General features: G+C 32.9%; 2 protein-coding genes across 2 annotated transcripts; both read left to right on the forward strand.

Annotated features, from left to right (window-relative positions):
• The first annotated feature begins 393 nt into the window (after positions 1 to 393).
• On the forward strand, positions 394 to 7185 carry LOC133693508 (tobamovirus multiplication protein 1-like). Its single transcript, XM_062114727.1, has 13 exons — positions 394 to 638; positions 1234 to 1284; positions 1534 to 1567; positions 2371 to 2457; positions 2547 to 2598; positions 3567 to 3744; positions 3877 to 3972; positions 4199 to 4259; positions 5089 to 5153; positions 5322 to 5396; positions 5474 to 5549; positions 6185 to 6348; positions 6956 to 7185. Exons 1-13 carry the CDS (start codon positions 540 to 542, stop codon positions 6977 to 6979), a joined length of 1062 nt encoding a protein of 353 aa, XP_061970711.1. The 5' UTR covers positions 394 to 539; the 3' UTR covers positions 6980 to 7185.
• A 1011-nt stretch (positions 7186 to 8196) lies between these two features.
• On the forward strand, positions 8197 to 9344 carry LOC133694283 (uncharacterized). The gene is made up of 2 exons (XM_062115773.1): positions 8197 to 8710; positions 8998 to 9344. Exons 1-2 carry the CDS (start codon positions 8197 to 8199, stop codon positions 9342 to 9344), a joined length of 861 nt encoding a protein of 286 aa, XP_061971757.1.
• Positions 9345 to 14060: the final 4716 nt, after the last annotated feature.

Raw genomic sequence — 14060 nt, forward strand, 5'->3', positions numbered from 1 at the left:
CACTAATTGTGTGTTATTGTGAAAATTATTTTCCCAAACGTTCTAGTTTGGAAAATAAGTTTTGCCGCTCAGCTAACGTGGGAAAAAACTCCATCAGGAGGTGCACAAGTCGGAAGTCGGGAGTGGCGGAGATACTTCAAGATAAGGCCGCCGACCAAACCTCTCTGGGCAAATTCACAGGCAGCCAGGAAGGAAACAGAGAAGCCATTTTAAGGTGGTCGCTAAGGTAGCATGGGTAAGCAACTACAAGAGGACGCCAAAGGGCCAAAACAGGAGAGGAGCGATTCAACACATTGAACAGATCCTGTGTCACTGTCTTTCCGTACACTTCATATCATCGTATTTTTAGGTACTCCTTAGCGTATAAATATAAATTATAAAAACCACACATGGAAAAAATGTAATTATAATAATAAATAACACAACCCCGTTTTTCCCTTTCTCTTTCCCTTTCTCTTTTAGCTTTTCCTCGCCCAGGCTGCTGCTCCTCCTGCTGCGAGATTCTTTTCAGTGGGCTACAAATAAAATAAGAAAAACCAATGAATCGAAAATCAAGCTGCTATCCCTTGGACCTGCTTATTGCTAACATAGCTCTTGCTTGCATCGATGGTGCTCTTGCCTCTATTGCATTCTCTCAGGTTTTGTCTTGCTTTTCTTCTTCTTTCTTGTGTATACCCCTTTACTTTGTATCATTCTTGATGGCATTGGAATTCACAATCTGGGATTGGTAGATAACTGGAATAAGTAATGATGAGTTATTGATTCTGTTTGATTGAATGTACTTAGAATAATTGGGTTTGGGTTGAATTAGTGAAAAGGGGAGATTTTATGTTGTGTTGGAATTTGAGGGATAGATAAAAAAAAAATACTTAGAATATTACTAGTGCTTGGTATCGGAATTTATATTTTCTTTCAAGCTTCCCAATTTGTGATTCTTGCATGTTATATTCTGGGCAAATAGATACCAGTCAAAAGGAGATGTTAGAGTGGAGCTTTGTTCACTAAGGTTTGAAATATGAGCGTGCATTTAAATGGTGGAAATCGTTGTTGAATATATGCTCTGAATTGCTAGAAATTTGTCTACGAACAGTCTGACTTCTACGTCCTCAGTATTTTTATAACAAATTTGTACTAAATTCCTTTGCATGTTAATATTGTTGATTGCCCTGCTCCCCCCCCCCCCCCCCCCCTCTTTTTATTTGATTTTTCTGACATTTACTAGCTATGCACCAGCTTATCAGGATTTTTCTGCGAAATCAACAATCTGGATGGACACGACAAAAAGTAAGCCCTATCTCCTTGCATTAGGCGAAATCCATTCCTGTGAGGCGCCCCTTAAAATCTTTCATATCATTTTCTTCTCCCTTTTCGGGATTTTTCACCCTCATGCCATGGCACCCATCGGAGGATATTCTGCTACAGGAAGCTTCAATCCATTGTTGTTATGAAACCGAATGCAAATCATGTTATTTTGTTAGAATCTAGTTTGACTTGTTAAGGATATTCATTTGGTGGTGGGGGTTTTAATTGCAGGTACTCCATCTGATGGTTGGATCTTGCAACTTGGGTAAGTCTAAGGCGTTAGGGTTCATATAGCAAAGATCTTTCTTTATCTCAGTATAGTGTTAAGTGCAATGACTCTTCTGAACTCTTGTTTGGCAAATCATGGTCATTTTAGCAATGAATTAATTCATGGAATAATAGGATTCATAAAAAAGTAATATGTCACAAACCTCCGCATTTATTGTCAATCATTTCACAAGCCAGATGATATCTGGAGAGAATAGCATGCTTTGAGAAATTTTACCATACTGTGCAAAGGTTTGATAGGACTTGCATTTCCAATTCTTTTTTTTTTTCATGACTTTCTGAATTTACATCTAGCTTTTATTTGATCAAAATGATGTTTTAGTGCAAGGTTTGGGCACACTACCCTCTCTTTGTACACATTCATATGGATATTGCAACTAGATATGATTCTAAGTATGCAGATCATGATAAATTGGAAAGACACATCCGTTCAAGGAAATTTGCAATGTCTAGGCATTTGGTCTATTGCATGATTACCATGTTGATTTTTTAAATCTTCCAATTAGCTAATTAACTGATTGGTTTCCTTGATATCTTAAAATTATTTGTTATTTTTTAGCACTTAATCCCATCTAAACTCTATCAAGCTTTCTGATTTTTCATTTTAAAAACCACTCTTGAGGACTTCTCAGCTACTCTATATAGTCATCAAAAAGCTGTAACCCTGATCCTGTTGTCTTGATACTGAAAAATTTGGAAGCATTAAGGTATTGTGAAAGAGTGCCCAAAACTATTCCGCAAAAGTAATTAATCTTCAGGATTTTGATTTCTATTCGACAGGTTACTTCATCTACTTTATATCCACCGTCATTGCTACTTGTAATAGGTGGCTTTGCTGGTCTCATGCGTGTGGTTTTATCCTAATGGGTAGGCTTTCCTCTATATTACTTTTATACAGGTTTTTATTGTTTCTGTCTACTTGAGTGGTCTTAGCGAACTTGTGAAATTTCTTGCAGCTTTTCCCAATATTCTGTTTTTTGCAGTGTTTCTACTTCTTCTGTCTTTCTGGTAAGTTTATCAGGACCTTTTAAAGCTTCATTCTATTTTCTGGGTCAGATTATCTATTTTCACTTGCTTTATATGTAAGATAATGTATTTGGTCTTCTTGGTTCTCACATGGAGATCAACGATGACTTTTTCTTTGTCCAACTTGAAGAGAAGATCATACAAGTAGAACATAGTGAAGGATGGATTTACAGCAGAAAGAAATACTTTGATGTGGCTGTAATTAATTTCTGGAGCGTTGAAGAGGCAATACTCATGTAGTAGGAAGATTTTTTTTTTGTCCTATGTGGTGTACAAATTTTGCAAGGCCAATGCATACTTCTTCAAATGGTGTTTGATGGGTAGATTTGGTGGATAAAGGTCCTGTCTATTATGTTTTCTAGGGATGTGTAAGAGGAAGAAAGAAAGACAGTTAAGAGCGACAAATTAGAGATTAATCAGATAAGGCAAATACATAAAAAACAGAAATTGTAGACTGGGTCAGTTGCAATACATCATTGCTGCCCGAACATCTTTGAACTTCCTTATGTGATTGGTTATTATGTTATGTAAAAAGAAGATGCTCCAGTAGCATGGGATGTAATGGCACAAAAACTTGATTTAGTTCACATATAGAACCAACTTCACCCAATTGAAGCATGATTATTTACATAACATGGTTATTATAATTCCATGCTACTGGAGCTGATTCCTATTAATTTATATCAACTAATCAACATGGTTATTTATTTATTATCTTGTAGTTCTGGAATTAATCTTGGGAAACTTTGGGCTTTAGATGTCTTTAATTATAGATACTTCATAGTAGGCCAGCATGTTAATATTGCTGGAAGAAATTTGAAGTTCACACGGTACTTTGCACATCATGAATTTGATTAATAAAACTAGTGTTCAAATGAATGTGAAGGTCATCTTCTTGGCATTTAAGGCCCTCAGCTACATATATCTTTTTCATGGGTAATGATTTATAGGGTCGACCTTTGCCATCAGGCAAATGAAGAAGATGATGATGATGAAGAAAATAGCTCTCAACAGCCTTTGTTGGAAAGTTCAAAGAATAAACCTAGTTCGACGAACACAGATAGTTATTGGAGATGCTGCTCATTCCGTGGCATTCAAGTTGGCAGTCATCAGAAATTTGTTATCGCAGTATGAGAAGTAGTTTTATTTATTCTGTGAATTTTATTTTCATACTCCTTCTATTGATTTTGGACTATCATGACTCTCTGTCCGTAGCTCTGTAGCTCTCTCTCTGATTATGATTTTTTTTCAATAATGTAGGTTGTGGTGTTGATCTTTTTCTTAATGCTGTCATTTGCTGTAGTAATCTGGATTGGAGCGGGAAATAATCCAATTGATTCTTCAATAGTTGCTCGGGTATTAAATTTATCTCCTCCTGCTTATAATGATACAGCACATGAAAATAGTAGAACCTTTTCTTTTTAAGGATTTAATTGTTAGTTCTTTAAATCTTCTGGAAGTTGTGAATGAATTGTGTATCGTTTCTGTGAATGACAGAAAAGCTGTGGTAAAATGTATATGACACACGCATTTTATCTTCAGCACTACAAATCATTGTTAATTACCTGAATATACTGGGCAGGTATATGTAGATCTTTTCGCTACTGCAGTCCTTATACTGGGAGGGGCTTTGGGTTGCTATGGTAAGTAACTGCAATATTTTTCCGTGTCAGTTATATATATTTGGAAATGACTATGGTATATTAAAATATGTTACGATTTGCGAAATATCTACCATAAAGAAATGTGACGTTTTCAGATAAACTTCTGCTCAGCTAAATATTCTATTGATAAGTTGTTTACCAATAGATGTTGGAAGAGTAAATTTTTAATCATAAAATAAGGTTACTGGTTGGTTCCCTGGCCAATGCATGGTTGTAATTCTTTGTTTTTATTATTTTCAGCCACTTTTGAGCGTATCTTCTCTGTTGTATGAATTATCATGTCCATTTTTATGCTGATTTTGTGTTATATCTTGTGCATGAATCCTATGGTATTACTTTCGTCGATCCACTTTTTATCTTGCTTTCTCTCCGACTTTACCATATGATTGGATGGAAGGTAGATTTGTCCATCTATTCTCTTTTTGAATAGAGGATAACAAAAACATATAGTTAAAGAAAGGAAGTTCCAGAAAATGCTTGTTGTGGCTATTATAACTCACATGGGTACAAAAGGATCTAAGTTAATGAATAGCTCTATAGATGCTAAGCGAAGAAGAATTATGGTTGTATCCATAATCAGTGTTGATTCATCATGTATTTGTTTCCAGCCATCAGCCATGTGACTTTTCATTTCCATCTCTCATCAGTTAGTACAGTGGTTATGATCATGCATGTGTTTCAAACTATAACTTATGTGTCTATTTAACCATCTATGTTTCTTACCTGGTATGCTAGCATGAATGGTTCCATGCATTCTTACCTATATAAGTCCTTTCTTTGGACTATATTTCACTGGTTGTTTTTTCAGGTCTTATCCTATTTCTTAAATTGAGGAAAGTAAGGTCTGAGACAGCTTCATCTGAGATGCGGAAGGTATTCTCTTTGTGTTTGCCTTTTGTTATAGGTTTTGTTTATAATATCCAACTATATTCTTATTCTTTCGAGGGTTATAATTTATAAAACATATTGGCACTTCCTTTCTGTGCAAAATGGAATAACTTGATTGTGGTAAGATTTTGTAAAATTTTCCATGATATGCAGGTTGCTGGCCTAGCAGTTGTCTCTGTTGTATGTTTTACGTCAAGTGCTGTGGTAGCTCTTCTTACAGATATACCTGTAAGTGGCTGATGGCTGCTGGGTTATCAGTTCCTGCCTTTGACATGTACAATTTTTAATCTCATTTCCTTTGGCAGCTTCTATATCATTGGAGTATGAAGAATATAAATGAAGTGAAAACACTAGTTCTTCTAGTTTTTTACTATTTTATAGGTACTCCCTCGACCTTGTTTATGTATGTTTTTCAGCATACCCAAAGATTGGTTGTTTGATACAGTGAACTTAGACATGCTGTGAGCACGAAGTATGTGTGCTTGATCATCTAGGTCCATGTTTTCAAATGCCGGACTTAGTAGCAATAACTTGTGGCAACAAGGTTCAGATTAACCGAATTCCTAAGGGTGCTATTAGCCTTTGCTATGAAACTGGAAGTATAATATCTATGTTATGAATCCATCACCAATGGAAGAAGTTTGACAGTTGGAGAAGGGGCCAGGGCATGTGATATTCAAATGTATCACTGTGCTATTACACTATCGGGTTTGGGATGATATCAATTTTATACATCCATGCCAAATGTTGAGAATTAAAGATTTTACCCAACTAGCCAGATTGGATTTTTTGAGAGAGACTTCCCTTAATAACAGAAAGTGACCCGTGGTTTAATAGGTTTTAATTGTTAAAATTATTTTGTCATTTACTGTTTCCTTAGTCCTTGGATATTAAGGGACGGGTCTTAATTTTTGCTATTATGGAGGCAAAATTATTTTTTATTCAGCTGATAGGCACATGTTTTTGTGAATTTGTCAGCGGCATGTCTATTATTGCTAAAAGCTTGTTTTTGTCAGGTTCATCAGTGCCCTCAGCCTTTGTATTATGGGTCATGAGAGAATTGCCAGCCCCAGTTACAAATATGCAAGCACAATCAAGAGCAGTAACTTTCATCAGTTATGGGGCCGAAGAAACACTAAATCCTCGGCACTGGGTTGCTGCAACAACTTCAAAGAATCAGGTTTTTATATATATATATATATAGAAACTAATTATTTCCTCAAGCTCATGTAGGTGTTGTTGATGTTAAACAGCATTTCAGAATTGGAAATTTGAAATTTTCTGAAAGTTCAACTAGAAAATCCTTATTATGGCATATTGGACATTGTTTAGGAATCCTAGCGATGACGCCTAGCATTGTTCCTTCAACTGTCTAGAAGTATGTAGATAAAAGGTGCCCAACGCACAAGTCAAGCTACAAATATTGTGAATTATGTTTAGAGTTAGATGATGATATTGTAAAGCATATAAATTCCAAGTATGTGTAGCATTTTAAGCTAGAAATCCACTCTAGATACTTGTACACCTTAAGAGGGAAGTTTGCCCATCGAACTATTTATGTGGAGGCTTTGAGACGCCAAAACTCAAAATTCTATACTGGTTACAATCACAAGAAGGAAGGTTTCTTCTTTGTTACCCTCGTACATAATGGTAATCTTGGTGCTTTTGCAATAAACTTGTGATTGCAGCAACTACTTTTTCTTGTGCATTTTTACCTTAGCATGAAACTGCACTAAAAATACTGAAACTCTCTCTCTCTCTGTATTTTTTTTTTAATTTCATTGCAGGTGTTAAAAGCAAGTCCAATATAAGCATGATTACTACACCAGTGCTAAAGAAGGCGGAAAGTGTAGAAAGCTATTTGTTCCGAGTGGAAGTTCAATTGTGCAATATGAGGAGCCAGCTGCTTCCTTCACTCCTCACGTTTAAATTACGTACTCCCGATTGGGTATCAATTTTTGACATCAATGATTGTACATAACTGTTATTATAGTAATCGAGACTAATGTTTTCGCAACGTATAGTTCCACTTTCTTATCGCCTCCATGGAAGAGTCAACCCTTGAAGGCCTCTCTATGAAAAGATTCTTGCTAACATCTCAAAAAGATTCTGCTTCTTTCACCTCAAATATTTTTCCTTTCTTGTGCTGCTAAGAGGGTCTGAAGGTTTTTTGATGCCTGCCTTTGCTCTGGTAACTTGCCCGTACAGCTATCACGAGGGTGTTAATGTCGTGCCATTTTCTGTGAACACGTAAGAGGCAGAAGATGACGTTAGCTTCCCATCTGTTTTGCTCTGTTAATTAATTCTCCCCGTAACGTTGTTAGAGCATCTCCTAAACAAAAATTGCTATATTAAAAAGTCAAATTGATAAAATATCATTGTAAATATGATCTTTTTAATTATATACATTCCAATTCCAATGATGAAAAGTTATTTAAAAAAATCAATTATATTTTAATATATTTCATGTTAAATTAATTTTAATATAATTATACAATTAATTTAGATATTTTATATATAATATAATTATGATGTTATTAATTATATAATTAATATGAGTAATTTATAAAAGTAATATAAAATTAATGAAATAATATGAAAATTAAAAAATATAATTTAAAATTTATTTATATGAATATTTTTAATTTTCAGTTTTATATGTCACCGTTAAAAATTTAATTTTTTAAAAGTAAATTTAAATTCAAACTTTGAAAAAAACCGCCAACATTTTAAATTTTTTTTTTCAAATTTTTTTTTTAAAATCAAGCTTTGAAAAAATAACCGCCAACATTTAAAATTTTAAATTTTGAAAAAATGACCGCCAACATTTTAAGATTTCAAAATTTGAAAAAATAATCCATCTATAAATATTTTCATATACCTTAACATTTTTTCTCATCGTTTTCTTCTCTCCAATCTTTGTTATATTTCATTAAAATTCATCATGAATCATTCTAATTTTAATTTTTATGATGCTTTTGATTTTAATGATGGCACTCCTGTGTTCACTTTTCAAGTTGCTCCCACTATGGTGGCTGAAGAAGAATCGAATAATCAAGGGCGGAGAACAAGGTATCGTGACTCTATTCTTGGTCACAATATTGTCAATCGTAATAGAAAGGAAAGTGCGTTAAGATTATATAATGATTATTTTGCTAAAAATCCTAAATTCACTAAAAGTCAATTTCGAAGAAGATTTAGGATGAGTCGTCGTCTTTTTCTTCGGATCGCAAATGCAGTGGAAGCTCATAATCCATATTTCAAACAAAGAACAGATACTCTTGGTGTTCTTGGTTTATCTTGCCTTCAAAAGGTAACTGCAGCTCACTTAATACTTGCATATGATATTCTTGCAGATCTTACTGATGAATATCTTCGAATTGGAGAAACCACTGCGATAGAAAGTCTTAGAGCTTTCGTCAAGGCAATCGTAGAAGTTTTTGGTGATTGGTATTTAAGGGCACCAAAAGAGGCCGATATGTATCGATTATTATCAATTGGAGAGCAGCGTGGATTTCCAGGGATGTTAGGGAGCATTGACTGTATGCATTGAAAATGGGAGAAATGCTCAATTGCATGGCATGGGATGTATACTGGTCATTGTCGTGAACCAACTATAATTCTAGAGGCGGTGGCTTCACAAGATCTTTGGATATGACATGCCTTTTTTGGAATGCCTGGATCATTAAATGATATTAATGTTCTTCATCGGTCACCTATCTTCGTTGCACTTGCTAAAGGTTGCACTGCTCCTGTCAATTATACAATTAATGAGCATGAATATACAATGAGATACTATTTAGCAGATAGGATTTATACTATTTAGCAGATAGGATTTATCCTAATTGGTCAACCTTTGTTAAGACAATCCTAAGACCATTAGGAGCAAAGAGAAAATATTCTGCAAGCAAGCAAGAGTCTGCAGGAAAGGATGTGGAGTGGGCATTTGGGGTGCTCCAATCTCGTTTTGCAATTGTACGTGGACATGTTCGATACTGGGATGAAGAAACGCTTGCAAATATTATAAAAGCTTGCATAATAATGCATAATATGATTATTGAGGATGAAGGAGCAATGAACCTTGGATTTGACTATGAATGTGAAGTCAATTTCTTTATATCAATGTCACATGGTGAAATACCAGAACTATATGATTTTCTTCAAACTCAGAATTGAATTAGGGATAGAGCAACTAGCTCTCAACTATAAGAAGATTTGATTGAACATTTGTGGGAACAATATGGCAACGAGTAGAATCTTTAGATTTGAACTTCTTATGTTATCATAATTTTCAAGTTTTTTATATATTTTTTTCATTATGGTTGTTATCTTTTAAGTTAATTAATCCTACTTATTATTGTTAAGTGTTAGATGAATTTCAAAAAAGTATTATGAATTGATATCAATTTCATAACAATTTATTTAAAATAACCAAGAATTTTCTACATATTTAATTAAAAATACATTACATTACAATAAATCAATCAAAGTTAATTGAAATTAAAAACCTCTCTTTTGCATAATTTATAACTTTCTATTTTGAAAATACGCTGCAGAAATTGGATCTAAATTAGAAATATACATTTTCATAATTTGTTCTTCTTTCTCAATCCTGTCCAATTCTTATTTCTCTTGACTTTGTTGAATCATCATGGCTTGTTGCTCTAACATAATTTTCCTGTCTTGTTTCTTCTGATCCTTAATTTCAACTAGAGTATCCCTAAATTGTTGTAAGATATTTGTTACAGTTACCTCCCCGACTTTATCTTTTCCTTGTTTACGTTTAAGTTGTTCCTTTGCAGCCTTTTGACCGATTGGTCTATCTTGATAAATCAATGGTTCACTATCTTCTCCTAAACTAACAGAATCAGGGGTAGATGGAGTTGATGAAGCCAGACTTGCATTGACATGACTTTTTTGTTTATTGTTTGACTTTTAATGTTGACTTGCACGTTTAAATTGTCATTTGGGTTCTTTTCTTAAGATAACCCAACAATGTTCTAGTTGAAATCGTTTGCCAACGCAAAAGGTATACATTTGCTGAGCATCATTAATCTGGTAAAAAATTAAAGAAATTCAATAATGTTAAAATATGTGTTAAATAATTTAACATGGAAATGAATATTAAAATTACCCTTGATTCTTATATCATTCCACTTTGTTGACGATTTTCAATTTGAGTAACAAATTTACCGACTTCTCTATTTATTTCTTGCCATTTACTTGAGATGCTTATTTGAAAATAATTATTCAAGTTTCCTCCATTTTCTACAAAGTAAGCATGTACTTGAGCCCAGAATTGTTTTGTTTGTTGTTCAACTCCTGTAATTGGATCCTTACTTGTATTTAACCATGCAGAGACAAGTAAACAATCTTCTTCTGGTGAGAAGTTTTTACTTCTTTGTGATTTTTTTTTATTTTATGGACATTTAAATTCGAGTATGTTAAGTCATTAATTAATTGATTAGAATCACTTGGTTGAGAGAGAATATCTCTTGACTCGCTCATAAGAAAGTTGGTAAAAGAGCTTGGAAAATTTGAATCCATCTACATTAAAAAAAAAAAACTCAAGTTAAAACCTTATAAGAGAGTGTAAAGGAAGCTCACATTCAATGTCTAGCAATTTTATAGTTTCCATACATGTGAATTAATATTAAGAATTGCCTTCTACTTGTTCTAATATTAATCTAATCATACAATTAATCTAATCACTTGGTTTAGTTACATTTTTAACAAGAAAAAATATAATTGACCTCAGATTAAAATAGACAATCAAAAATAAATTTAAGATATGTCACTCCATGTTTTTATTAATATCAACTGCTATCATTACTTCTTTTCAATTTTATCAAAGATAACAATATAAATAAAAATTGTCTTCCTTAACTCACATCAAAAAATAAAATAACAAGAAATAAAAATCATTACAAATAGCAAATTAACAACAAAAGCTCTCAAGAATCAAGAGATGCAAAAGAAAAAATAGAAAAAGTCTTTAAGCAAACATACCCTTTGATTTCAGCTAATTAACACAATCGATATTATTAATTAATCGAAGGACAATTGATTCTTGTTTTTCTAAATTAGAGAGAAGGGTGAGGCACAATGCAATGTTTTGAAATTTACAGGTAAAGTTTTCTTCCTTCTGTTTTGCTTAAATGTTGTTTTCTTCCTTCTGTTCGTTCTGCTTTTAAATGAAAAAAATTAACGTTGGCCAACGGATACAAAATAAAGACGTTGGCCAACGGATATAAACTAACTGAGAAAAAAACGGTAGCCAACACTGTTATTTACATTTGCCTTTTGCTACAGAGAAATGTAAAAATAGCAATTACTGTGTTCAACAACTATTTTAGCTGTCAATTTAGCTGACCGGTTGGAGTGCATAGAAACAAACAAAAAACTAAAAGTACAATATTTTTCTTTTGCCTGTTCTTTTAGCTTCCCGGTTGGAGATGAACCTCGGCTAACTTGGCCCGTGTATATATTAAAATAATAATTTAAAAAAATATATTATTTTTTATATTATTTTAATAAAAATAATTATCCAGGGTGATCTAAGCTAGTTTTTAAATCAAGTTTGGCATCTATAAATACATGTTCTTCTCTTGCCGTTGTGATATTCCAGCATGATCCATATATTTTCAGAACTTAAATTGCTGTCCATGTATCCTCAAAATTTAGTTAATAATTCTTGTGCCTTCACTTGAACGTGAAACTTGGGAAACTCAACTGGTTTCACTAGACATGAAGATATACATTTGAATGCTACATTCCTCCCATTCATTCATTCATTCATGTAGAGTGAAATTTAATTGTCATGAATGAGTTTTCGCATGAAATAGTGGCAAAGAAATATTAAATAAATATATCAATATTCTTAGTTTTAATTTACTATCAAGCATTTTTTATGAGTTTAAAAAATTCAAGGTAACAATTTTAAGTGAAAAGGGCTACAAACGAAGAAGGAGCAAAGTTTTCAAGCAAGCTAAATCAATGATCAATGAATAATTTAAAGAGGGCAAAAGGCAACTAAATCCAAGAAAAGGGCTTCCTTCACTAATAAATGTGCAAAAAGATTCATCAACACGCTTATAGCTAATGGAATCTTGGTAAAACTATAAATAAAATACTTTAAGATATTTAAAAGATATTTTTTTATAATTTTTTATGCATATATAAAGTGGAGTTTTTTAAAAAAATTATTTTGTACTTGAAATTTTTATTAAATGTGGACAATCTTAAATTAACAAATATACCTTCTTTTATTTCCAAAGTTTTTTATTAAATGAGTCTTAGACCATAATCCAAACTGACCTTAGTTCAAGAGTGCTAGACTCTTCCATATATCTATATAGAGCTACAAATTTTCATGGATCGTTCTTGTATGAGTGGGAGACGGGTCACTACACTACATTTCGCTCTCATCCAGTTGCATACACCAGAGTTTTTAATAAACTCTTAAACTTCATGACCAAATTTAAATTTTCTTAAATATTACATAATATACTAAAATAGATTAGTGTCCCTATTACTGTTTCCATAAACACAAAGCACTGTATTGGAGCAATGTAATAGTAGTCCAGTCCTTGACATAAAGAGTTGCAATGGCAGCGGGGGAGAGATGAGGTTGTCTTTTCGTTGGGGTGCATTTGACATTAAAAGGATAGTTGGAGAAAAAATTTTCAGCACAAGTTTTGGTGGGGCTGCAGGCCATGGGGAGCGGGCACCTGGCGCTGGTGTTGCCCACACAAGGACAGCTGGAGCTTCGGCTATCCGGCCCTTGTGCGGGGTAGACACGAGCGCCACCTGGCGTTTTGGCTGCTCCAGTACGCGGGGCAGACCTCAGCGTCACCTAACGCATGGGTCTTGGCAAGAGGCTCGATTGGCTATGGCAGCCCCATTGCCACGTGGCACTTGGGCACACCCGAGCGCCACTTGGCGTTTTGGCGGCTCCATTTGCGAGGGGCATACCCAAACACCACCTAACGCATAGGTCTTGACAAAATGCCCGATTGGCTATAGCAGCCCAACTGCCACATGGCGCAAAGGCAGACCAAGCACCACATGGCGCTTCCCATTGTCATTATAATATTATTATTTGTAACAAAAATAGTATTATTTATACCACAACTGATAATATTTTTAATATTCATATTATTAATTATAAATAAAATAATAATATTTATAGCACAGATAATACTATTTTTATATGAATATTTTAAATTTTAATAACAATAATAATGTTTTTTAGCCAAATACTATTTATTATACAAATAAAACTATTTTTGATATTAATACTTTTAATTATAATAAAAATTAAAATATTTATGACAAAAATAATACTATTTTTTATAGTAATACTTTGAATTATAATAAAAATTATAATATTTAAAATCTTTCATCAAGACCCAATAGAATTGGGTCACGCCAGCCCTATTGAGCTGGATATCTAACATCGGACCCAAGACAATCGAGTCTTAGCAAAAGGCATGATTGCCTATGATAACTCCAAGTTGGGTCTGGACACGTCTGCGCAGAAAACCAAGTTGGGTTCTTAAAATTATTATTCAAAGTGTTCATATAAAAAATATTATTATTTATATTATAAATATTATTACTTTTATTACTACCCGAAGTATTGATATAAAAAATATTATTATTTGTGTGGTAATTATTTTTGAAATTCTTAATATAATTATTTATGTTATAAATATAATTATCTTTATTATAAATAATAGTGTGAATATTAAAATTATTTTTATTTTTATTATAATTGATATTATTAATAAAATATTTTATAAATTAAAAAATATATATTATTAATATTAAAAAATTATTATTTGTGTTATAATTATTTTTATTATGATTAAAAGTATTAATACTAAAAAA

This window comes from Populus nigra, chromosome 5 (genome assembly GCF_951802175.1).
Source record: "Populus nigra chromosome 5, ddPopNigr1.1, whole genome shotgun sequence".
Lineage (NCBI taxonomy): Eukaryota > Viridiplantae > Streptophyta > Magnoliopsida > Malpighiales > Salicaceae > Populus > Populus nigra.